At 34.2% G+C, this 26573-nt stretch overlaps 1 protein-coding gene and 1 non-coding gene across 3 annotated transcripts in view; both read left to right on the plus strand.

The window, feature by feature from the left end:
• Positions 1-26573, plus strand: part of NRG3 (neuregulin 3) — a 1117732-nt gene that overhangs the window by 995299 nt on the left and 95860 nt on the right. For both annotated transcript variants that reach the window (XM_049790772.1, XM_049790773.1), the window contains exon 4: positions 14589-14615. In XM_049790772.1, coding sequence (XP_049646729.1) covers positions 14589-14615 — 27 coding nt within the window. The remainder of the gene's footprint in view (positions 1-14588; positions 14616-26573) is intronic.
• Positions 416-522, plus strand: LOC125995299 (U6 spliceosomal RNA). Its single transcript, XR_007490845.1, has one exon. It is a non-coding gene; the product is annotated as a U6 spliceosomal RNA (small nuclear RNA).

Here is a 26573-nt window from a genome sequence, read left to right on the forward strand (position 1 = left end):
ACTCTCATTTCAACTAGATTAACTCTGTTTCATTGACCAATCTCCAATTATATTGCCTCTGGCTATTTGTTGCTCCCTGAACATGTTTCTTTATATACCACCTTGAGATAGCTCATTGGGAATCTATATCTCTCCTTCAGAAAGACTGCAAACAGCATGGTTGGTGATGGTGGTAGGTCTGTGCACATGGTTTCTAGGGTCTTCAGTATATTCAAGAACAAAATATTGAGTGATAAAAATGCACAGAGTTAGAAAATATAAATGTTGGACCGTAAAATAAAAAGAAACTCCCCAGTCAGGGAGAAGCTTAATATTGGACCAAGTAAAATATGGTTAATTTTGTGGCTCTTTATTAGGAAAAATGTATCAAGTGCCAAGATTATTATCAAGAATGCAAGAATTTTACCAAGAATTTGTGCTCACTTCAGCAGCACATATACTACAATTGGAACTATACAGAGATGATTAGCATGGCTCCTGCGCAAGGATGACACGCAAATTCGTGAAGCGTTCCATATTTTTTTAAAAAATGTACCAAGAATTCTAGCTATTTCAGGCCTTTAGGTTTATTTGCCTAGATATTACCTGTTTTATTTAGTTTCCCATGAGCTTAAAGTTTGAGGCAGAATCTATGATCTTGTAAACTTATGGCTTTCTGATTTTCAGAAAGAACGCAGGAATTTACAGGAATGTTTAAAATGCGGAATCGAGATAGCTAAAATGGACCTGCTCAGAGCAGCTGACAAGGGTAAATTGAGGCTTCCTCTTTCAATGGCCCGTAGGTTCATTCATACTAGCTTTTAGTTCAAGACATAATAATTTTACTTCCTGACTTCCTAATATTTTTTATGATTATTCATAGAAAAAAGGAATAGTTATTATTTCAGCCATAGATAAATCAAATTTATTAGTAGGGAACATCAAAAAAGATAATCAAGATTAATGAATTGACTGTGACCAAAACACAAGGCATGTGACAATATAGTAATATTTAATTACTATATAAATAAAAATAAATACAAAAATTGGTTAGACTTTTTTGTTTTTTAGTTTGTTTATTTTTGGGGGGACACACCCGGTGATGCTCAGGGTTTACTCCTGGCTATGTGCTCAGAAATTAATCCTGGCTTGGGGGACCATATGGAATGCTTGGGGATTGAACCATGGTCCATCCTAAGTCAGCCATATGCAAGACAAATGCCCTACCACTGCACCACCGCTCCAGCCCCAGTAAAATAGGTTAGATCTTTTTAAATAACAATCTGGTGAATTTTTATTCTACAATTGTAGATTCATGTAACTTAATTCTTTGACGATGTTAAGTTCTTTTGAAATGTCTAGATTTTTTTCACACAGTATTGATAGAATTACTATCAATGATGTTATGTTAAAATCATTAGAAACTTAAATGTAACTCAAATCAGTATGAAATACTCTGAATGCATATTCATATCTCATGCAGCGGGCTAATGGGAGGCTTCAGGTGACATTTCATCCATCCTTTAAGATTCTTTAAGTATTTATTGAGCATCAACAAAATGACAAACTTTTAAAGACTAGAATAATAAGTCAGTAAACAAAATAAACAGCTACCCTCCAATTCGGGGATATATTTGTTAATTTTTTTATTCTTTTACAGACCTCCCCTCTCCCCTTCTACTACCTCTTTGTAAACCACTCTTTTACTCTATTTTTGAGTTTTAATTTTATTTAGATTTGATATAATAGTATTCCATGCAATATTATTTTTCTTTGTCTAGGTTATTTCATGTAGCCTAATTTCCTCAAAACCTATCCATGTGGTTGCAGATGGATGAATATCAATTCATTGGCCAGAGTGATAGCACAATTGGTACTTGTTTTGTGTTGTTCATGTAGCCAATAGGGATTCCATCCATGGCACTACATATTGTCCCCCAAGCTTGCCAGGAGTGATTATAGAAAGCAGAGTGAAGAATAATTACTGAGCCCTGCTGAATATAGCTCAGGAACAAATTTGAAAAAAGAAGTATATTATTTCTTTTGGATGACATTGCATTTACATAATGTATCCTTTTTATCCTTTCATCCTTCATTCCTTGACAGGAATTTAAGTTGTTTTGATATCTTAAATATTGTGCATGATGCTATAGTGAAAATAGAATTGCATATGTCTAGAAATAGTCCAATCATGAGATGATATGTATTATGAAAATATTTCTCACCGTCTTTGATTTAACTTCTCATTTTCTTAACATTGACATCTCAAGCAGGCATTTTGAATTTAATAAAATCCAATTTTTTTATTATTAAGTTTTATTAAAATTTAGGTAACATGGTTACAATAGTGTTGCTTGTAATAGCTTTTATGAAACTCCCTTTCACCATCACCAAAGCTCCCCAGACCTTTATCCTATGTTACCGCTGGTCTATTTCTTCTGAGATTTGACACTTTAGGAATTTATAAATATGACCTTCAGTTTCTCAATAATTTTATCTTCATTTTTTCCTCTTTTTATTTGTATTTGGGTCACATCTATCTGTGCTAAGGGCTTATAGTGCTCGTGCTCAATGTTCTTTCCTTCTAGGACTTAAGAGAATATATGTAGTGCCTAGAATCAAACCTGGCTTGTTTGCATGCAATATAAAAATTCCATCTCCAAGAAGTTTATTTTCCCTAGATGTTACATAGGGATTCAAGAACATTGTTACTTTAATTTATGCACATATAATTTTACAAATATACATAATATGTGTATTAAAGTGTTCAGAGTGGAAATAAAAGAAGTTGGTTACGCTGATAAAATATTAGAAAATGCTGGGAGAAATATTGTGTTTCAGTACCAGAAATCCCAGTCTCTCCAACTATATCCATGTTTTTGTCACTAATTGTGCAATAAAAATCTGAGTTTTTTATTTTTTAAAAGAGTGATTTTATAAAGTGTTAATACTTAGCACTTAATCAGGAATTGTGAGCATGCAATCAGAGTTTCATCTAATGCACTTATGCGCTTTTATTGGCAAATTCTATGAACAATTTAGGCAAGGCTCATCTTTTAAGAACTGCTGATGCATAATGGCCACTCATAAATCAGACTTCTTTTGCTTTTGCTTTTAGGAAGGAAAATATTCATCTTCGGTTGGCATTGCAGACATATGCGACATAATTTCCATGACTATTGTTTCTCTGCCCTATATTTGGGGGGGGCACACCCAGCAGCACGGGACTTATGGTTCATTCCAGATATTGCTCAGGGGATTATAAGAAGTGCTCATTATCAAATCTGGGCTGGCCACAGGCAAGGCAACTACCCTATCCACCTTACTATTGCTGCAATCCTATCTCTGGCTTTTATACAAGCATTCCTTCTTCTTTATAGAATGAGAGAAAAAGTTATTGATACCTGTTCCCCAGGTATCAAAGAGATATTTTGAGAAGAAAAAGAAATATAGGTTAAAACTATAGTATAGTGGGTAGGGTGTTTGCTGTGCACATGAACCTCTCATTCAACATCTCATATAGTTCCTGGATCTGCCAACAGTAATTCCTAAGTGCAGACTCAGGAGTAATTTCTGAACAGTGTGTGTGCACCTATTGAGAAAGAAAAGAAAAAGAAACATTCTATGGTACATCATATATATGCAAATGGAGCTCTGTGCTTTTCTGAAAAAGCAATTTTTCATTTCCATGATTGATGACTTGTCTGGGTTGAGGCTGACCATAATAATGTCAGAACTCACTCTCAATAGTAGAACAAGTGTCATTTCTGATATGAAGGGGATGAAAGAGGGATTGCGAATATAGAACCTTCTGATTCAGATGAATGATGCAGAATAATTTTGTGTAAAACTGAAATTTATTTTACAGGTATAGAGGAAAGATAGATAGAAATCAAACAAGAAATTTATAGGAATTACTTTTAGGAGGTATTAAGAAAGGTATCATTTTTCTATGAATTTTTTAACTTTCTAAACATTCCGTAACACATAAAATTAAAAAAATACGGGTTACTAAAATTATAAATTTAATGAGGCAGAATATTGTTATGGTGTTTCAATTACCTTTCTAAAGTTCTGTCTCAAACTGAGGCTGATAGCCACTGAAGGACTCCGCCCATTTTCAGCATATTTTTATTATTTAAAAAAATTTTTTTTGCTTAATCTTTACCCCATTTTATTGCTTTTCTTTCCCTCAAACAAAACCACATAACTCGATTTATCTAGCTCTGCCTCTCAAATAGAGGGGGAAACAAGGGAGGGTACCAGAACCAAACAGATATATGATCACTAACAGTAAGCTAGACAAAGAGGGAGCACCTACTCTAGCAGCCTGGGGGGTAATGGTGGGGGGATATGGGTTGCAGAAAGGGAATGGGGAAGGGGGGAGGACAAATTTGGTGGTGGGTATTCCCCCGATTCAATGTTAATATGTACCTAAAATACTAATATGAAAGATATGTAAGACACTATGATCAAAATAAAAATTTAAAAAAATTTAATGAGGCAGAATAAATTATTAAATTATTTGGGGAGTATGGGGGTGAAACTGACCTACATTTTATATCATTATTTGTATACTGAGTATCATGAAAAGAAATATAACATTTTTTAAACAATAGCATAGCATTATTCATTGAAATGAACTTTACTGCCTCATACACCAATAATATGTTTGTAAGTTCTTTCCTTTGTGAGACTGAGAGATTTTGGTTTAATTGCTTCTCTGCTCCCATTCATTGCATAATGAGTTCTAAGTTTTACTACCTCAATGACACAATTTTATGTTCTGCTATAATTTTGGACCTTTTGTCCCCAAACTTTAATCCCTTAGCTTTTTGGAAAGCTAAATCTTTAAATCCTATGTATTGCTTTCTAAATACTACCACCCTTTACCAACCACCTGGACTACTCTAAGTCATTCCTCCTCCTAACAAAAAACGTAGCATCCACCGAAGCTTTTCTTGGCTTGCCTGTTATATTAGATTAATATGCTTGACAGTGTCTTGACATATTATATACCTTCTCTTTCTCTATTATCTTATCTGGGAGTAAACATAATGCATGGGCTAGCCTAGAATAAAGAGATAATTAGATCTCAATATAATGATAGTAGAAACTACTGTAGAGTGATAGACACAGTAAATAGTCAAAACCCAGATTTTTATCTGCATAAACCAAGTAAATCTCCGTGAGATGGACTCCCTCTTCCTACAGTATCATTATTGAAAAGTCATTTGACAAAACTATATACACTGAATAGGCAGGCTTTACAACTGACTGCATTTGTCCATATTAACATAGAATATTTTCCATAAGTGGGTCCCAGAGATTTCTAATTTCACATGAAGCTTCATGACAAGGTAATCATTTACATTTAAATGGATCTGGAAAATACTATCTCCTGAAACAGTAGAAGGAAGGTCTTTGGATGTCCTTGCAAAAAAAAAATCTGTTTAGCTATGTTAATATTGAAGTTTTACAAAACACTAAACAATATTTTGTACATGTTTTTTGTCAACCCATGGAATGTGGTTTCAGCTGTCGCATTTGGAACTATTTTGATAGAGTTCCCTTGGGCAATTATCTTTATTTTGGATTCATTCCCAATATAGTTTCTATATGCTATGTGATACTCAAGTTTTTAGCATAGACCTGAGGGTTCACTGATTGGCACTAGTGAGTTAGTGCTGCTCTTTCAGAAGTTTCTTGATTGACACCAAATTACTTATGTAGGGGAAAGAACAAAGGACTAGTATGTGCAGAGAGTAATACAGTTTTATTTTTTTTTACCAACATTGGCAAGAAAATAAAATTCTTTTAAACATTAAATTTATCCTTTGCTTTTTGCAGCATGTATTAAGCAAGCAGTCTTGTGTTCATTTTTTTATGGAATGGCTTGCAGTAAACAGAGCTACCACTTCTCTGCTCTCAGTTTGACAAACAGGGACCAGAACAATAGCACAGCAGGAAGGGAGTTTGCCTTGAAACTGGCCAACCTGTGTTCAATCCCCAGTATCCCATATGGTCCCTTGAGCCTTTCAGGAGTAATTTCTGAGTGCAGAGCCAGGAGTAACCTCTCAACACCACTGATGTGTCCCCAAAGCAAACAAACAATGTCTGATAAATAGTGCTTAGTGACTGTAGAGATGGGACAGAGGAGACCTGGATTCCATCCCTGACACCTCATAGGGTTACCACTGAGTGCAGAGCCAAAAGGAAGTCTGAGCATAGCTGGGAGTAGTCCTAGATCTAAAGCAACAGCAAAAACAATATAAAATTGTCTGTGGAGATATCCACAATTTATTCATAATTTAAAATTACTTTTCTTATGCAGTGAAAGAACATAATTCTTGTTGTGGTATGACAAAATTTGAGCGATGTGTTAGCAGGTGGATAGTTTGAGCCTCGTTTTCAGATATAAAAGGCCAGGGGCCAGAAATAACATTAAAGGTCTTGCCTATCACATTCCTGCCTCTATGTAATCACCGGAGCACTACCAGGAGCTAAAATCTAGCAGTCATCCCTGAGCACAATGTTAGGAGTCATCTCTGAATACCAGAAGAAGAAACAGTGCAGCAAAAGGGAGGCTGCGACTCTGTAGAACCAAATCATATGTGGCAGCTACAAATTTAACACTGCTATTAACATAGCACAAATACCTCTTCTTTTCTAGTAAGGAAACTTCATTCACTTTTATTCACTTCCCTTGGGGCTCTCTTATTCAATATCAACCAGATGTGTGGATAGAGTGCTTGTGGAGAGCAAGGCGGGGAGCCAGAGGACATGTGTTTGAGTTGACAATCTGCAGGCTGAACAATCAGAATGCGTTCTACCCTGCCAGGTGTTGAGACAAAGCCAAGGTCAGACACTTAAGACCCTACCCATAGTACTATCTCTGTGTCCAAGAGACTTCATCATGAAACAGTCTGGTCCCTTGATACCACAAGATGTGGTGGAAACTTTCTCATAGGGGGTGGCTTCAGTTTCCTGGATAGCTTATCCATGCCAATAATTAATATTGATGAAGTATAGGGATTGTATAAATGCCTGAGGCACTTCAGAGGAAAAGAACTGGGAAAAAGTCAAATAACTTGAAGGGAAAGATATTTAGATGTTAAAGAAATAAAATGTTAAAGAGATATTAAAGAAAATGAATATATTCCAGGCAAATCAAGTTGCTGAATCTTTATAGACCTCACTGAAGTACATACAGGCTGAGTGATCCCCAGTGTCCTGTCTGTTGTCCCTTACAGGCTCAGAACACTCAGAGGGAATTTAATACTGTCACCTGCAATGGGACCAGATAGTGAAGGGTCAGGCATATGTTTAGTTGAGAGCTCAATTGGACTCAACTTTGTTTTTTTCTATGTTTACGGAAACAGGTCATATTAAGATTAAAATCTTTAGGACCAGAGAGATAGCAAGTGGACAAGGGTGTTTGCTTGCACTGACCTGCATTTGACCTCAGCATCCCATATGGTCCCCCAAACCCTCCAAGGGTAATTTAAAAAATTTTGCAAATGTCTTTGCAAATACTCTACCACTTGGATTCTTGAATACTCCCTCTGACCCTGTTCACTTTTTGTTTATTTATTTTAGTGCCATCAATGGCTGTGCTCAGAGCTTACATATGACTCTGATCACTCCTGGTGATACTTGGGGATCATAAAAATTGCTAGGGATTGGACCTAGATAGACTGTGTACATTGCAAATCCTTAACTTCTGTAATATTTATGAAGTCCTCTCACTTACCTTATAACATAGAAATGACATTGAAGACTACATTCTTCTTTCATTTTCCCAATATTGTATTGCAGTGAGTTTCTCATTATATGTTGTATAAAATACATCTGATCTCTTTTTTTATTTGGAATTAATGAAAAGAATTGTTTTCACTTAGCCTTCCTTTTGCTTCCCACATAGAACACTATTAGTAACCTGCTTGGTTATGAACATATCAACATACTTGAACAATATGAACTTTGACTTATCTACACATGTAGATTCTTGAACAACTTGGAAGACTATAGACTTGCCGGAATTTTCAGAAGTTGGTGAACTTATGAGATATTACGTTTGCCTCCAATTACCTAACCAGTTCATTCCCAAATTTGTTTCAAAATGTGCAGAAGAGCTATTGACATTTGTTAAGCCCATGGACAATATTAAGCTTTTAGGCTTCAATGCTGAACATATATTTAGAAAAAAATGTTAAGTATTTATTGATATATACATATTAAAAGATATGACTTTAATTTTAAGTTCAAAATGTTCTGAAAAAAATTCTCCCCAGAAAACAAGAGAGAAATATTAATGATTTACCACATTGATTCCTTGGAGAGAAGGAATCTCTCTTACCTGACTAATGGTCTACACTTCATCAGTAAGCTGAGGAAGAGTAAGTACCTAAGTGGTGCTTCTGCAGTTCCTGATGGTACTTGAAAACAATTTGTTATCATCAAGTAGATTAAATAACTCCTCCCCGGATATCTAATTATCTGATAATTTTTTTAAAAAAACTAGCTATTTCTTCTTCACTAGGATGGCATATGTAAATTCTGAATATAAATGCGAACTAAGAATCAAGTGCTTCAGAGTCCTCAATTGTATTACCAGAACTCTGGTGATATAGCAGAGAAAGAGTTTGCTGACATCTTGTGACTATGCCTGGAGTAATGAATGATAACCTTAGTGTCTAATCTATTTTGGTGAATGAATATTTTATTGAGTTCCTGGTATATACTGTTAGCCTCTATTATAAAGTAAAACTATATGCCCAAATAACTAAATATTACATATAAATCATAATCAAACACTTTGAAGCATAGAAATTATGCATTTGATCTATGCAATATATATAATATATATTATATATTATATATGATTTTGCTAAACCTCTTTAACTAAATATTTTAGCAAATAGGAAAATTATACCTCAGTATCTGTGTAATTTTCAGTCCATATTTCTTTAATGAAGGAATATATGATTAATTTGTTAAAACTATGCAAAATTTCAAAGGAATATCAGTCATCTGGCTGAAAACTCTGGGGTGCCTTTGAAGAGGAATAGGCCAAGTTCTTGACCTGCCAAAGTCTGGGCAGCAGCATCCACAGAGGCCACAATTGCTGCCATGTCAGAGAACCAACTTCAATGGTTCATGACTAATATCTGCAGAGACATTAACCTGACAAAATTTCTAAGTACACTGGTTGTAGGACTGAAATTTCTAAGGTCTTCTCTGAGTGTAGAAGGGTAGCCTATCCTTATTCCTACTTTTTGAAGTCCCATTAACCACACCCAAAACTATACCCATTTCCCTGTAAGTTTACAGGCCCATTTCTACAGATCTTGGGGATTTCTGGAGCACAGGGCTGCATTTGTTTATACTGGTGGCTATGCAACACATTTCAATTCCTCAGAGCTACAACACAGTGTTTCCTCACCAACTTAAATAGGAGAGTTGCATAGAAGCCAACTGATTGCAATATGAATACAGCAACACAAAATGCTCAACTAGCAACTCGTAGTTTAGTAAATCTTCAATTAGTTAATCCACTGTTTAACAATTTTCAAAAACAGTCTTTTACTAAAATAATTTTTAGTAATTTATTTAGCCACTTAGTTGTAGCAATCAATATAAAATAATTTTGTTTTGTGTTGTTTTGTTTTGCCTGCCAATGATGAAGGCTTGGGATATGTTTGTGTAGAAATCTTAGGACAATGGTAGAGGGAATATTACACCAGTGGTGGGAATGGCATTGGAACAATGAATGTCAGAAATATTTGTATTATGAATAACTATAACTCTAATGTTAATAGAGTATTTTAAATAAAGAAGAAAAGATGAAAAAATAGAAAACAAATACTTGTGTAATTTACCTATGCACAACTAAGAAAAAAACTTACTAGGTCTTACCATATGCCCTTGTTGGTTTTTTGGCAGACTTATGTTTTCCCAATAAGATTGTTTGTTTTAAGAAGTAGCATAAAGATTTATGAGATATATTGCACAGTATATCTTGACTATGACTTAATAGACCAAACTAAGTGTTTAACATACTCTTCATTGATTTTCATTGATTCTTCTATATGAAACAAAGCTTGAGTGTTTTAGAACTTGTAGTAATGATAAGTGTTCAGCATTTTAATAAAACAATGTAAATATGAGTGTTTTCATGCAAGAGAAATAATTCTTAAATATTAGTTAACATTTTATTTGTATTTCAGTGGTCTCAGTGTCAGTGGTGCTATTATATGAATTAAAAACTTTCCTATAAACACTACAAATATAATTGTCACCTTGTTGATAGTATTTTTGATCATTATAACCCATCATTCAAGTTAGCTTTTCTGCTATAAGAGGAGCATTTTTTCCTTAAAATTATATCTTTTAGTATTTGAATAATTTTCTGACCAATTTCTGTCTTCTAATTGTCATATTTTCATGGTGATTTCAAGTTTCTAGTTGACCTCAAATTTACCAACTATGCCTCACTTGTATAGAGCATCCTTAGACATAGCCTATCTGAGGTAGGGGTTTCTCAGAAGGAGATGGAGTAGCTAAGGATATAGGAAGAGTAAGAGAAACTTGTCGTTATACTTGCTAGCAAAACAGAAAGCACTGAACCAATAATCTCCAAGATTTGTTATCTTCAGGATGTTTTTAATATAACAAGGCAATTGCTACTGATCTGTATTTTCCCAGTCATATCATTAGATATGTCGACCCACTACTGTATACATTTGTCTCCAAATTTCTATTATTTACCTCTATTGGTTCCCTTCCTGTACAGTTTACATTTTTTTCTGGATGTATGCAAAATTTAAAATATTCCTCATTCCATGGTACAGTGGACTTAATCAGGCCTGGCTGTATTTAAGGCAGGCGCCATAACCTCTATACTATCTCTTGAGCACTCTGCCCTTTGTCTTTCCTTTAGTAAGAAATTTAATTTTAAGTGCCATAATTCTAATTCTTTTTCTAGTGTCTAAAGTGCATATAATGATTTAGATTCTTATCTCAGACAAAACCTAAATATATTTTTTCCAACTTTTCAACAATAACCAGGAGCCAGAGTGATCACACAGCAGTAAGGCATTTGTTATGGGACCTGGGTTTGATTCCCCGTATCCCATATGGTCTCCAGAGCAGAGCCTATCAGGAACAATTTCTGAGCAAAGAGCCAGAAGTAATCCTTGAACTCAGCCAGGTGTGGCCCCAAAATAAAACAAATGAACGAAACAAACAAAACAACAAAAAGAGGGCCCGGAGAGATAGCACAGTGGTGTTTGCCTTGCAAGCAGCCAATCCAGGACCAAAGGTGGTTGGTTCGAATCCTGGTGTCCCATATGGTCCCCCGTGCCTGCCAGGAGCTATTTCTGAGCAGAAAGCCAGGAGTAACCCCTCAGCATCGCTGGGTGTGGCCCAAAAACCAAAAACCAAAAAAAAAAAAAAAAAAAAAACCAACAACAAAAAGAAACAATACCCATTCTTAGATACAGTCCATTTTTCTTCCACCGATTCTTGATCTATCCATTCAGGGGACATCCTCTGGTTTTCCATTATAGGACTGTACAGATTTTCCTCCTATGAGATCTTAATGAGTTATAAATTACTTGAGACTAAAGCTCCTGTCTTTTTACTTAAGTGGTCTTGTTATCTAATAAAGTTTGTATACGATGTGTACACTTATGTATACTATGTGAAGAAGGGAGTGCATCTGTAATTTTCAAGTCACTTTTTTTTTATCTTTTGGGACCACACCCAGTGACGCTCAAGGGTTACTCCTGGTTATGCACTCAGAAATCGCTTCTGGCTCGGTGATCATACGGAATGAGCAGGGATCAATCCAAGGTCCGTCCTAGATCAGCCTTGTGGAAGGCAAATGCCCTACTGCTGTGCTTTTGCTCGGGCTCCTTCATGTCACTCTCACTTTTGTTTTTAAAAATGTCTTGTGGTAAAGATATGTGTTTGCAATGGTGCTGACATTTATGGTTTTCATGTACAGTTACTCACCTTACCACTATCAAAATAGCCAAGATGAGCTTTAGAAAAGAGACTATAATAACATAAAATAGATCCGGAACACGAAAAAGGTAAACCACTTATAGGAATTTTTGTAAAACAAAAATTAGGTTAGAGTTAACAGGATTAGCCTTCTTTATTAGAGGAAAATGAAGATTCATTGCCTACTGAGCATATTTCTGTTCTGCTGAGAAAAACATTTTGGAAATACAGTGGTTATGCTTGCCAAATGTATGTGTAGTGTAAATGAAGTGTATGCATGTACACTTAATAATGGTTAAAAAGAGGGATCAGAGGGGACCAGAATGATAGCACAGTGGTAGGGTTTTTGCCTTACCCATAGCCTACCTGGAAAAAACCCAGGTTCAATTCCCAGCATGCAGTATGGTCCCCTGAGCCTGCCATAGGGATTTCTGAGTGCAGAGCAAGGAGTAATTCCTGAGCACCCCCGGGTGTGGTTACCCCTCCCCCCAAAAAAATGAAGGATTATGGAGACAGCTTCAAGATTGGAATTCATGCATTGAGTAACAAGTTGATAGTAGCCCCAGTAATAGTTGTGCTAATAAAGATTTAAAATAGGGGCCAGGCGGTGGCGCTAAAGGTGAGGTGCCTGCCTTGCCTGCGCTAGCCTTGGACGGACCTTGGTTCGATCCCCCGGTGTCCCATATGGTCCCCCAAGCCAGGAGCAACTTCTGAGCGTTACTGGGTGTGGCCCAAAACCAAAAAAAAAAAAAAGATTTAAAATAAAAAATATAAGTGTATGTAGATATATGTTTCTACAGTATTCTTTACAATAATGGAAATGAAGAGCATTATGCTGAGTGAAATGAGTCAAAAGGAGAGTCATAGATTTATCACACTCATAAAAAAGATAGTATGGTAATAATTTACTGACACAATAAAGGTGAGGACCAGGAGGTCCATTCCCTGGTAGGAAATTTGCCACAAATAGTGCAGTTAGGGCAAGAAGGGAGTACTGTGACAATATTTGGAAATGATTATTCTAGTCAAGAACAGGTGATGAAAGATGATAAAGGAGATAGGCATGAAACCCTTTTAGTAACAATATTGCAAACAACAGTTTCTAGAATGAAAATAAAAGGAGAGAGAGAGAAAGAGAGAGAGAGAAGAGTAGGTCTGCCGCAGAGGTAGGCATGGGAGAGGGCAGGAGAGAGGATAGAAGGGAAACTGAGGACATTGATTAAGGAAATGCATGCACTAGTGAAGATTGCTGTATATTGCATGATTGAAACTCAATCATGATCAACTCTGTAGCTGAGAAAATTGTATTATGAATTTATAACTATGACATTCAAATAAGTAATTTAAAAATATATTATTTAAAAATATATCTTGGGGCCAGAGCAGTGGTGCAAGCTATAAGGCATCTGCCTTGCATGCGCTAGCCTAGACAGGACTGTGGTTCAATCCCCCCAAAGTCCCATATGGTCCCCCAAGCCAGGTGCAATTTCTGAGCACATAGCCAAGAGTTAGTAACCCCTGTGCATCACCGGGTGTGCCCCCTAAAATGAATAAATAAAAAAAAATAAATGTTATACACAGTTTCAGTGTATAATATTTTAATGTTTTAAAATGAGATGAAAACATCAAAATATTCAAGCTATCTAGATGTGTATTCTCTGGGGGAAAAGTTGCTTTGTTAAATAAGTGACTTATTGCTCAGCAATTTGTCTTACAGCAAACATAATTGTGTTAACACTTTATTTTTTATTAGTTCTTATTTAATAAACATTGCTACAATAATTATCACTATCTCATAAAGATTATTTTAAAAGAGGATGAATAAATAAATGGAAAAAAGAACCATATAAATAAATAATTCTTTAACATCAGTTTTTAGGTACAACTAGGCCTATTTATCACTGTTGTACACAGACACCAACAACTCACAATGGTGAACCATCAAGAGTCAACATAAAGCAGACAACATAGATGTGTCTGTCATTTACTTTGGCAGTAAGATGCTGTCATTTAATGGTCAAAGAACTAAAGGGACCCATAGGTTGAATTTGTGTGCTGGATCTTTTGAATTATCTGTAATATTTTTAGTTTTTCTAAAGCAGTTTTCTCATTTTACAAGTAAAGTCGATGTTCTTTGTGTCTTATGGTTTCAAAGCGATTTAAGTCTGCTATGTAGAAGCTTTTTTATATAATAAATGTTCAAATAAATTTAAGTATAACAGTTGTTATTCTATAGAAAGTATGTGAAAGTGAGTTCATCACCAGATAATCTTTCTGTCAATAGTTTCTCTTTATTTTTCTTTTTATTTATCTTTTCTGAATGAGCTACATCTATATACTGCATAACTGTACAAAGCGACAAATTACTCTATCCAAAATACCAGACCAAACAACAGTCTAGTGGAATATATAAATAAATGTCAGTCAGTGTTTAGTCAATTCTGTAAATTCTCATATTCCAGCTAAAATAGTGGTTTAAAGCTCAGACATATTCTTTGTTTTGTAAGATCACATTTGTAAGTATTGATTTCCATAGATTTTTTTTCTAACATTTTCCTCTTTTTTCTTTCTGTTTTCCTTACATGCTGACTTCGTTGTAGCAGACCACCTGGGGATTGAATTTATGGGTAAGAATAAACAATTTACTGCTTAAAAGCTGAAATAAAGCTAATGTGATAATTATATATGTAGTATTTTCTTCCACAAATGATTATAATTCAAATGTATTATTATAAGATGCTATTAGTAGTAAATATGAATTTTCTCAATTTCTCCACAAAATAATGGCTAACTACTTATTGAGATGAAAAATAAATGTTAATTGTAGCTCTGAAGCCAGGCAGAAGAAGAATTTGACTCTCCTTTTATACTGCAGTTCTCAATTTTCTTAACTGTAAATTAGGGCAATAGGTTACAGCACATATGAATTTCCTAATATAAGGTCCTGAAGATTGACTCTATAATTGATAGAATATAAGTATATTTATGTATATTTTTATGTTTTTATAGCTTCAGCTCTGATTCATTTTACTTCTTTATACTGAGTACTTTAGTTATATTTTAATTTAATTTTAAATATAAACTATATAAACATTTACATTTATAAAATTTTAAATTATCTGTTTAAAGTATCAGTAATAAATGCTATGTTCTCAAAAGCAGCAAAAAAATTCTGTGGGTGGGTGTTGTTTTCTATTTTCACAGATAATTACATTAAGAATTGAATATTATTGTCTATGCTATAAGTACAATGAAGGAAAAATGTTTCTAATGATTGTTATAAATATGGTACTAAATTAAAAGAGAATCAGGATTTAAATTCAGTGAATTTGAGATGACCTAATTCAAATTTATAATTGCCTTCATTTTTGATTATTGATGATTCTTAATTTTCATTTACATGATGATATATATTCACCCATTTATTCGGCTAATTTTACCAAGTGCTAGTATAAAAAAACCCAATATACTACAAATATAATATTTAATCTATTGTTTAAAACCTGGTTAGATGGAGGGCAGACTTGAGTAAACTTAAACGAAAAAATAGTTAATGAGTTGAACATGTATAAAATTACAAAACTCTTTAAAAATCTAGCTAAGACTAGACAATGTTATTTGGGACTAGTTTTTCTGTGGAAAATATGAAAATTATTTTAAAGGCATTTAAGGCACAATATTGAAGTATATAAGATAAATTGATTTTGAAGTATAAAAACAGAAATAGAAGATGATAACTATGGGATTTATAGTTTCCTTATTTATATAACTATAGAACTATTTATTAAAAACTGAATACTAAAAGCACAGATTTTTTTAAATAAATTGAATTACTGTGGAACATTTACAAAGTTTTTCATGATTGAGCTTCAGTCATACAATGTCCAATACTCATTTTATCACCAATGTACATTTCCTACCAACAATGTCCACAGGTTTCTTCCTGCCCTCCCCGACTACTCTATCTCATGCCTGCTTCTATGATAGACATTTTATTCTCCCTCTTTCTCCTTTTTATCTGAAAAGACAGATTTTTATGAAATAATTAAGTTTATAAATATTAGTTTCAGGTAACTTTGATATATCTGAGAGATAATGTCAGGTTGGTAATTGTCTGTTTTAAGAGTTAAAGGAAACTTAGGAATTGGTATTTCTTGTTGGACAATATTATTCAGTAGATCTCTCTTATCTGGATTAACTCACAGGAAAAGCAGAAATTTTACTACTTGCAGGTTTAGGCTTTTGCTAGATAGATGCAAAGAAATCTCACAAAGACAATGAAATTTGGAATAATATTCAAACTTATATTTATTGTATTCCTATTTTACTCTGTGCAAGATGTGTAAGATATTGAAGATTGAATTTGGAATGTTAGTATTCCAGGGTTCTAAGACTATATGAGAGAGAAAGCTACATGTAATTGAGGTCATATAATAACTGCTATAAAAATGACAGTGGGAAGATACAATGAAAGAAAAGTAAATTTAAAGGAAAGCAACTAAATGGAATTTTGAAGTTTAGAAACAGCTTCCCAGGGTAAAAGTACATTTATTGAAGCTAAGTATAGGCTGAAGCATATAAAACTGTAGCAAATGAAACTATTGTCTAATCTATAATAGCTCCATATTGTTTCAGCATTAGATTATTGTTGCTATTTGCTGTATTGCTATTTCAGTCTATCTCTGGGTTTTTAAGCTCCCTTATGTGACTAACCGGAAGACAAAGATGATTTGTACTTCTATAAAAACCTTTGACCAAAATTGTTGTTTTTTTTAAGAACTATTCTGTAATTTAATAAGGCATTTTGAGTTTAATCTTCATTAAAAAATCAGCATTCAAAAGGTTTTCCTTGATGATATACATTAATTATTCTTAATTATGTTTCTAGGATTAGTACAATGAACATTTTAATAAATTGGTATTGTTACAACAAAATAATGTGATATAATTAAAATTAAATTCATATAGAATTAGGTCAGAAATCTGAAGGTACAGGAAAACAAAGAACTTGCTCCTAAAACAAAATAAAATAAAAGAGTTTACACAAAACAAGTAAACATATCAATAACATTTTTGAATTCATGACTTCACCAACTAAACTCATATATGCAGAATCTGAGCAGCAGTTGGAATTCTTAATGTCAATTTATTGAAAATGCAACAAAATCAGGAAATAATATAAATGCATGTGTAAATACAAGTATTCAGGGCAATATGAGAAATCCAGCCAATCCACTAAATTAAACAGATGGATAAGATAACATCAGATTGATTGAGGTTTGGAGGTCATATTTATCATAAAAGGGATGTCTCATCTAAAAAATATTGGGCCACTGAGTTAGTGTTCAAGTATAGAACACAGTTTGTAATTTCATTTGAGCTATTTGTTACTTAACTTTTTCCTTGACAAGATCTTGTTGTATATGATACTCTGCACATCAAAGATTTTTGTACAGAAACAGGTGCCAAGGAATTTGCAGAAGTATTTGCAAGCCAGAGGGAGAACTGAAGATTGTATGGGAAATTACTTATGCAAATGTATCTGTTCTCATATGGAACAATAAAATAGACTATCAGAAAAAATCGTATTTATAATTGGACTTTTATGGCACTAATGTAATCTAATTCTGCAGTCTGATTTATCAGAGTTCTACTTTGGGTCGCATAGTTAGTCCATGTAGAGTGGTGCTAAGGGATTATTCCTAGCTGTGCACTCAGGAATCAATCTGGCTATTGTTCTGGAGAATTATATTCAGTGCCAGCATTGAAACTGAGTTGGCTGCATGCAAGGTCAATGTCCTTTCACTTTCTACCCTCTATTGTCTCTTCTAAATCAAAAGATTTATAGAGTTTATGATAAATAAAATTCACAACTAAAATATTCAAAAGTACCATTGGTGGTGGAAAGATTGCACTGGTGAAGGGAATGTTCTTTTTTTGTTTTTGTTTCTTTTGGGTTTTTTGGGGGGGCACACCCAGTGATGCTCAGGGTTTACTCCTGGCTATGTGCTCAGAAATCGCTCCTAGATTGGGGGACCAATTGGGACACCAGGGAGTCAAAACCAGGTATTTCGTGGGTCAGCCATGTGCAATGCTCGGACATTGGGATTGTTCTTTTACATAACTGAAACCCAACTACAAACATGTTTAACATGTTTGTAATCCTGGTGTTTAAATAAATATATTATTAAAGAGTTTTCTAAAATAGTCACTGTACTTTGAACTTAAAAATGAACAAAATGGGCCCGGAGAGATAGCAGAGCGGCGTTCGCCTTGCAAGCAGCCAATCCAGGACCAAAGGTGGTTGGTTCGAATCCGGGTGTCCCATATGGTCCCCGTGCCTGCCAGGAGCTATTTCTGAGCAGACAGCCACGAGTAACCTCTGAGCATTGCCGGGTGTGGCCCAAGAACAAACAAACAAAAAAAAATGAACAAAACACTGGGGCCGAAGAGATAGCATGAAGGTAAAGCGTTTGCTTTGCATGCAGAAGGACGATGGTTCAAATCCTGGGATTCCATATGGTCCCCCGAGCCTGCCAGGAGCGATTTTTGAGCATAGAGCCAGGAGTAAGCCCTGAGCATTGCCAGGTGTGAACCCACACACACAAAATGAACAAAACACTGACCAAGCAATAGTATTCAGGAATTATTCCTATGTGCAGAGCCAGGAGTAACCTCTTAGAATTTATGGGTGTGGCTTCCAAACGAAAAACAAATAGACAAATAAATAAATGAGACAGTGAATTAGGACCATTCCCACCACTACTGTTGACCTCCCTCTATACTAGTTCCCTGCATGCATTCAATAGCTCCACCCATAGATTCTAGGACTACCAGTGTAACAGTTCCATTTTTTTTTTTTTTTGCTTAACTTGTTGTAGTTTGAGTATCTTGATTCTACTATTGTTGACATTGAGATGGGTATTTAGATCTGACCAATTTTTTTTTCCATTTAATGCATCTGAGACCACTTGGCCTGGAGCCCAATCCACTTTTTTTTCTTTACTCAATTTGTACGAAGACATAGAAATATGAGACAGATCAAAATGACTCAAGTTCTATGGTTTTATGAAAAAGGTGGGAACCCCTATCTAGAATATAAATAAAACTAAAATAAAAGATAAAAAGTAGGGAAGAGGGGCAGATTACTTTTTTTGCATAGGCACGACAAATGTTGGAGAAATTAGAAAGGAAGTTTTATTTGGTTAAGAGATACAGGTTGTCTCCACCCATGAAGCAAATTGTCAAAAGACTGACTATAAACTCTGGGCTTTGTTGGTTGCTATAGTCTCTGGGCTTGTTGGTTGTCCAACCCCAATGTCGCTCTTTATGCTCCAAGAGAAAGTTCTGCTCAGTCCTGGTTGTCAAAGTCAGTCTTCTGTAGTTAGCAGTCTTGATTTTTGCACAGTTCCTAGGATGAAGCCCAAGATAAAGTCTTTGTTGTCCCAGGACAAATTCTGCTAAGTCGTGGTTGTTATAGTCAGTCTTGTGTACTTAGAGATCTTGGTTTTTTGCACAGATCCTACGACAGACTGCCTTCTGATTTCATCTCTACCTTTGGGTGGTGAGGTAGGGCAGCCTGCCTGTAGGCCAAGTTGTTGCTGTTTTCAAGTCATCATCAGGTGTAGAATTACATATTAATTATTAAGTCTTATCAACCTACCCTGGAGCAGGTTGGTGCCAGGGCAACACATGGGCCTTCTCCAGGGAGAATTTGATTCCTAGTGCTGGTGCTATAAACTTGCTGCTATCACTGTAGGGATCTGAGGTTTGACGCTAGATGGTTAGATATCAGATCCATTGAGGCCTAAGTCAAGTCTCCGTGAGAAACGTTCAAGGTGAAAGACATCCATGCACTATAAAACTTATTAATTTCTATCCCTATTAAATGAAAACTTATTTCTATATGTAATATTTCCCCATTTTAGTGTGCTTATGCGAAATGAACAATGCCACATGATACTGCTGGTGTATATAGGAGTAAAAATAACAAGTTAAACAATCTCTATAACCTGATTTTAACCTGAGCTCATAACCCAACCATGGCTTTTCTACAAGAGTTTCCTACTAAGCAGACCCACAGCAGGGATGGGGGAAGCTACCTTTATGTATAGAAATAGACAGTAATAAGTATAACTGTTAAGGAAATGCATATACAGAAACATGATGAAGAAATATTAGTCTTTTGAAATAGTTAAAGGGTGTGCACAGAGCAGTTTCATCTCAATTTATGGTCTTATGGAGTCTGCCAAACGGTTCACAGAAGTTGGGAATCAAGTAGTGTCCTCAAGTTGAGGGTTTCTCAAGAGCTGAATCTCGTAGGAAGGTACAGTATATAGTGGGGGGATGTGGGAGAAAAAGGGCCACCTAGAATGGGTCTGCAAAAGCAGTGTCTGCAGGTTTTTCCCAGGACAATACATAACAAGCTGGGAGGGTGTCCTTTCACTTTAGGAGCCAGCTGGAAACTTATTGGGGTAGGGTGAATTTTCTGATTATTGAGGAGTTAAGAACTGGAATGGAGAGGGTTAAATAGAGAAAGATAGAGGGTCATGGTTTTGAAGTGTGTGAGAGGATAAAAGAGGTGTTAGATGGGGGTAGGGAGGAGGGATGTTATATAATGGGACTATATGCAATATAAACAGGGATTATGTACAATGCAAATTAAGCAAGCTTAGAGGAGTCCACCATGTACATACTCAAACCCACACCGCCCCAAAAGTGCATACAGACAGACAATGGAGATCTATTCGTAGGTTACAGTTGAAGTAGTGACCCTTATGAAATGGGTTAAACATTAGGTTTAATACTAATAGGTTGTATGTGCTTATTCAAATTTAACTGACTCATATGTAGTCAAGTGATTTAATTAAAAACATGATCTGATTTTTAATAGGCATTAGAGATAGATAAGGGAGTATCACCATACTCTATGCTTAAATTTCTGAATCAAAATTTATTTTGATTTATTTGATTTGAAGTCATGAAATATTCCTATACATGGATGTACATGGAATCTATCATCCTGAGTGAAATAAGTCAGAGGGAGAGAGAGAGAGACGCAGAATAGTCTCACTCATCTATGGGTTTTAAGAAAAATAAAAGTCATTTTTGCAACAATCCTCAGAGACAATGAGAGGAGGCCTGGAACTTCCAGCTCACTTCATGAAGCTCACCACAAACAGTGGTGAGTGCAGTTATAGAAATAACTACACAGAGAACTACCATAATCATGTGAATGAATGAGGGAACTGGAAAGCCTGTCTGGAGTACAGGTGGGGGTGGGGTGGGATGGAGGAAGATTTGGGACATTGGTGGTGGGAATGTTGCACTGGTGAAGGTGGTGTTCTTTACATGACTGAAACCTAATCATAATCATATATGTAATCAAGATGTTTCAATAAAGGAATAAACAAAACAAAACAAAAAAAGTGACAGCCATGCACATGCAAATAAAAACCATAAAACAATACAAAGGCCTTTCATGATGTTTTACACTTTCTAATTCTCACAATTTGTGTTCATATCATGAAAAGTTTGCTTTTACTCAGTTTACCTGAATAATCTGATCATTTTAGAACTGATTATAAGCAACTATGCTTTGGGTAATGTGCTACATAAAACAAAACTCACTGGGCTTTTCAATGTGGGGAGCATGTTCTCATTTTACAACGTTGGCTTGATGGGTCAGAGAGATGGTACAGTGAATAGGGCACTTGTCTTCCAAGTAGCCAAGTGGGGTTTGTGTGCTAAATAAATAATCACCAGCAATATGGTAAAAAAATTTATTTGAAACAAAAATATTATGTCATTTAAATATATTATGTTTTCTTATAAAATAGAAGGGTTATGAATTAAAGTCATTAGAGCACATATAAACAGAAAAGTACTTGACATTCTTATATACTTTTAAATACCAAAGAATTTCAGTAAGAGATAACATTATTTAATTTTTAACATGTACCACAAAATTTACAATATCTTTTGTTGTTACTGTTTTGTTTGGGTGCTATACCCTGTGCTATCTAGGTTTACTCCGGATTTGCTCTTAGGAATTATTCCTGGGAGCTTAGGGAACCATATGGGTTACTGGAAATTGAATCAGAGCCTGCTTCATGCAGGGCATGAGTCCTACTCACTGTATAATCTCTCTGGTCCCTACATTATATTTTTATTGATAAAAAATAATAAAAGGAACAATATATGCCCTTATAAACAAACCAGTGTCTATTTGCTTCAAACAAATCATTCAAAGAGCATGAAAATAGCAAATACAGGATTTTAGCAGGTTCTTCTTTATATGAGAATTCTTGAGTTCTACTAATAACTGCTATTCACATCACATAAGGAATGCTTCATAATTATCAAAGGCTGCTTTCTGACAACTGCTTCAAGTGTAAGTGTAATTTTATTTCTCTTCCTAATGTTTGTAGGTGATGTTTTTCAATTATCTTCAGCCAATATGAATCTTGGCTAATACCATTAATTATCCAACTTCTCAGAAAATGAAACATGAAGTTAATTTCAATTTGTGGCTTTATTTTCTTAATGACAAGTATACAAAAGATTCCCGTTGTCTTATCATTGTTGTCTTTCTTGTAGGTAATCTTATTGTACATGAAAGTTTCTCGATGATTATATCATGTGTTGCATTATATTAGTTCAGTAATGCTAATTTAGAACATATTCAAGTTATAAAGACTTTACATATTTGCATACAATATAATATAAAAAGCATATGCACTGAACAAATGTTAACAGATCAGCTTTCTATATGAGTCCCAAGTGGCAAGTTTATTTTCTTTCATTACATTTCTTCTTTTTAAGAAACAGATATGTTGATTTGATGGGTTTGTTCCCAAGATGCTCTAAGAAGCACACATAATAACAAAAGTTTTGCACATAAGTATCTATTACATATGATATCTATACATTTTACATTATGTATAACATTCAAATGCATAGAATAAAATTATGTGTTAGAATAATAGTCAGTAGAACATACTGGTGCCTCCAGTGGCTAATACAAAATGTTTTTATATAGTCTTATACAATAAATAAAATAAATACATTTTGATAGAAAATTTCAGTGAGATTAAAAATTATCAGAGATTTTTAAAACTGCTTACAACCAAACACAAGCACAATATTTATGATTATTAATTAGAATATCTACACATAAGAAAATAGACAAATATAAAAATATTTGTAGACTAGCATCCATAACAAATTGACAAACTTTTATTTAGTGATAATTTTTTTTATTTGAAATTACTTGTGACTATTTTAACTATTAAAACATGCTGTGCTATTCACATCAGATTATTACATTTGCCTAAAATTATTATTGTGCAGATAGGATTAAAGTCTTGAGATGAATTGCAAAAGAAATTACAAATGTTTCTAACATCTCTGAATAGCAAGTGTGTTTACTGAAAAGATAAGGATGTCATCCATAAAAGAAGGAGTGGAATACTGAAGAGTATCCTGCCTACTCTGAGTGACAAAGGGCACTTACTGGCTTTATCCTCTTCTGTAACTAAGGGTCAGAATAATTGAGTCAATGAGTGACTTGTAGATGGTATTTCTATGTAAAGCTCAGCTCCTTTACATGAAATTTACCCTTCTTCTACCTGTTAATGACCAACTCAAATTTGTCTTAATAGTTGTTTGGGTTTTATGACTTAGGAAGTATCTTAAGCCTATTGATAAGGGCATTTATGACTATCAGTTTTGTTGTGGATTACTAATTTTAACGTTAATTTTGAGGGTGTTAGGACTAATAATTTTATATTTTGTAGTTGGGGATTTTCAGCTGAGAGTCTATCTGTGGGTTTGCATTTCTGTTGCAATAAAAAATGAGGACTCCATCATGCCTAAAAGTAGAGAATTCTGCCCCCCCCCTTTTAAACACGACAATATTTCTCAGTCCACTGGGCCTATTCCTGTCCCTGAAACTATGATACATTTTCTAAAATTGATAAGTGAATAAATTGAGAGTTTCAGTATAAGTAATGAATATAGATTTCAGCAAAGGTGTAAGTAAACATCCATTAATTTATCACATTATATGGGGAGACAGATTATATAAACTAATAGAATCATTAAATTATTGAGTATCTTATAAAAGATGATTAACATTTTATCATATGAAGAAAATTAAAACTACAAGAAGAGAAATAGAGTTTGTGGCTACAAACTTATGCTCAAAATAAATTATATTCTTATATTGCCATTATCTAATTAACTATGCATATGCCACTTGTCTAAAATTTTATTAGCTAATATTGGATTTCATAGATATTAAGTTTAGTAGAAACATAGGAAAAACTAGCAATGAAGATATTTAGATTGCCAGCTTATAGTTGAAGTGTAATTCCTAAATTAAAGCAAATAATAAAATTTAATATCCAAGTTTCCCAATGATTACTTCAAGAACAAAATAAATTTATTAAAAGGCAAAGAAAAAATAATGAATAGAACATTTAAATATGTAGTTATTAAGCTAATTGAGTTCTTATTAGAATTTATAGTACATATAAAGAGGTCAGGTGCAATGTTAGTCCAGATGACACAAAGTAAGCCCCATTCTAAAGAAACTCAATACATTCAGAGGGATAGATTTGTAGGACAATTATCACAAAATTAACGTAAGCCATATTCTGAGGGTTTTTTGTTTACTTTAAAACAGAAGTCAAGATGAAATCTTTCCAGGTATCTGCAAATGTTAATAAGTGTTTCAGACTCATAAATATAATTGAGTTTGTTCTTCACAGATAAATTGAAAATACTAGGTTTCACATATCTCTGAACAGTTTCATAAAGTCATCATTCAATGACTATCTATTTGTGAATCTTAGATATCACTGGGTATAATACTCAATGTCTTTTTTTTAATTTTTATTGTGACTGAAATGCATTACACAGAATTATTTAGGGTACATAGTGACAATGAATGATTGGGTTTGAGCCACACCCAGTGGTGCTCAGGGGTTACTCCTGGTTCTGCACTCAGAAATTGCCCCAGGCTTATTGGGGATCATACAGGTTGTCAGGAATCAAACTGGGTCCCTCCTGGGTCAGCCACATGCAAGGCAAACACCCTATTGCTGTGCTCTCTCCAGGCCCAGTCTTCTTGATATCATTTTTTTCTGTAAATGTTATGAGAAAATTATCATATCTATATATAGAAACAAAAGTATATATATTTATATGTATATATACATATAGTGGAGGTTAGATTCTCATTTCTTAGATCAGATTCAGTTTTACATAGTAGAGGAACAAAAGGATTCTTAACAGTTGGTAGACTGTAGAAGGAATGTGAATAAAAAGAAGCAAAAGAATATGGAGTTTTTGGAAATGATAAAATGTCTCAGAACAAACCTAGTACAGAGAAAAAAAGTGACACAAATCAGTCAGATCTAAGTCATTTATGATGATTCTATTCACCGTCTGGAAGGAGGAATAATTTTATCTTTTGTGAAAGGAAACCTTCAGTGCTTTCAAGTAGAAGAGTGGTGAGATTTCCCTTAAGGAGTTTATTTTGTGAGTAACAGTGTGGAAAGATTTCCTGAAGGCATTACTTACAAAATCTCAACTAATGGACCCAAATCAGCATTTTACCTTCAAGTTTCACCTTTTGCTTGTTCTCTGAACAATACCGTTGGTTTCATCTAGTTGAATTTTTATTCTTTTTTAAGTGTTAGACACTGAGATAGAGACATGAAACCTAAGGAAGCAGCAGGTAGGAGCTACAATAAGCTATGCCATGGGCACATTACTAGAACTTGAAGAGGTCTTTGAGAGGAGGATAGAATTTATATGTTTATGGAAAGAACATTTAAAGGATATAGATTGAATAAAAAGGACTATAAAGAAGCAATATGGTTGGGAATGTTGGGTTTTAGCAGCAAAACAATCTGCAATACAATTAAATTTAAAATTACATAAAATATATATCAAATTATGTCATTTCCCTAAATGATACTTTCTAATGTATTTATAATAAAATACAGACAGCATATATTGTATTTTATCCCATGCTCTGGATATGTGTATTTTCTTGGTTTCATTTCCTAGCATACTTATACTGCTTGTTACATTTCAACCACATTAGCTGCCTTCTTGTTCTATTATCTAGATCAAACTTTTACTTTCAGTATATTACTTATCTAAATATACAGAAGTACTTATTATAAAAGCTACTGTCCACATACTGTCCTAATAGATTTTTCATATGCATCATATTTTATAAATTTTTGTTCATCAAATTACCTCTTTCGTAGCAATAGTTTTGTTGAGATGAATTATTCATAATTTAAAACCGTGGGTTTCCCTGCTAAAAATTAGATTTATGAGAACTTATTGCTTCATTGCATCTCTGGGTCATAATAAACATTTATTGAATTAATTATTTTAAATAAAGTAAAATGGGTTGGTATTTCTAACTTCTCGATCCTAAAAAAATTGATAGAAAAGTGTACTAGTAAAAATCTCAATTAAACTGTGATTTGAGTCTAGATAATTTCTAACTGGTGGCTAATATTATTTCTGTAGATTACTCCTTGCTTATGTGAGAAGTATTT

Source organism: Suncus etruscus, chromosome 17 (assembly GCF_024139225.1).
Source record: "Suncus etruscus isolate mSunEtr1 chromosome 17, mSunEtr1.pri.cur, whole genome shotgun sequence".
Classification (NCBI taxonomy): Eukaryota; Metazoa; Chordata; class Mammalia; order Eulipotyphla; family Soricidae; genus Suncus; species Suncus etruscus.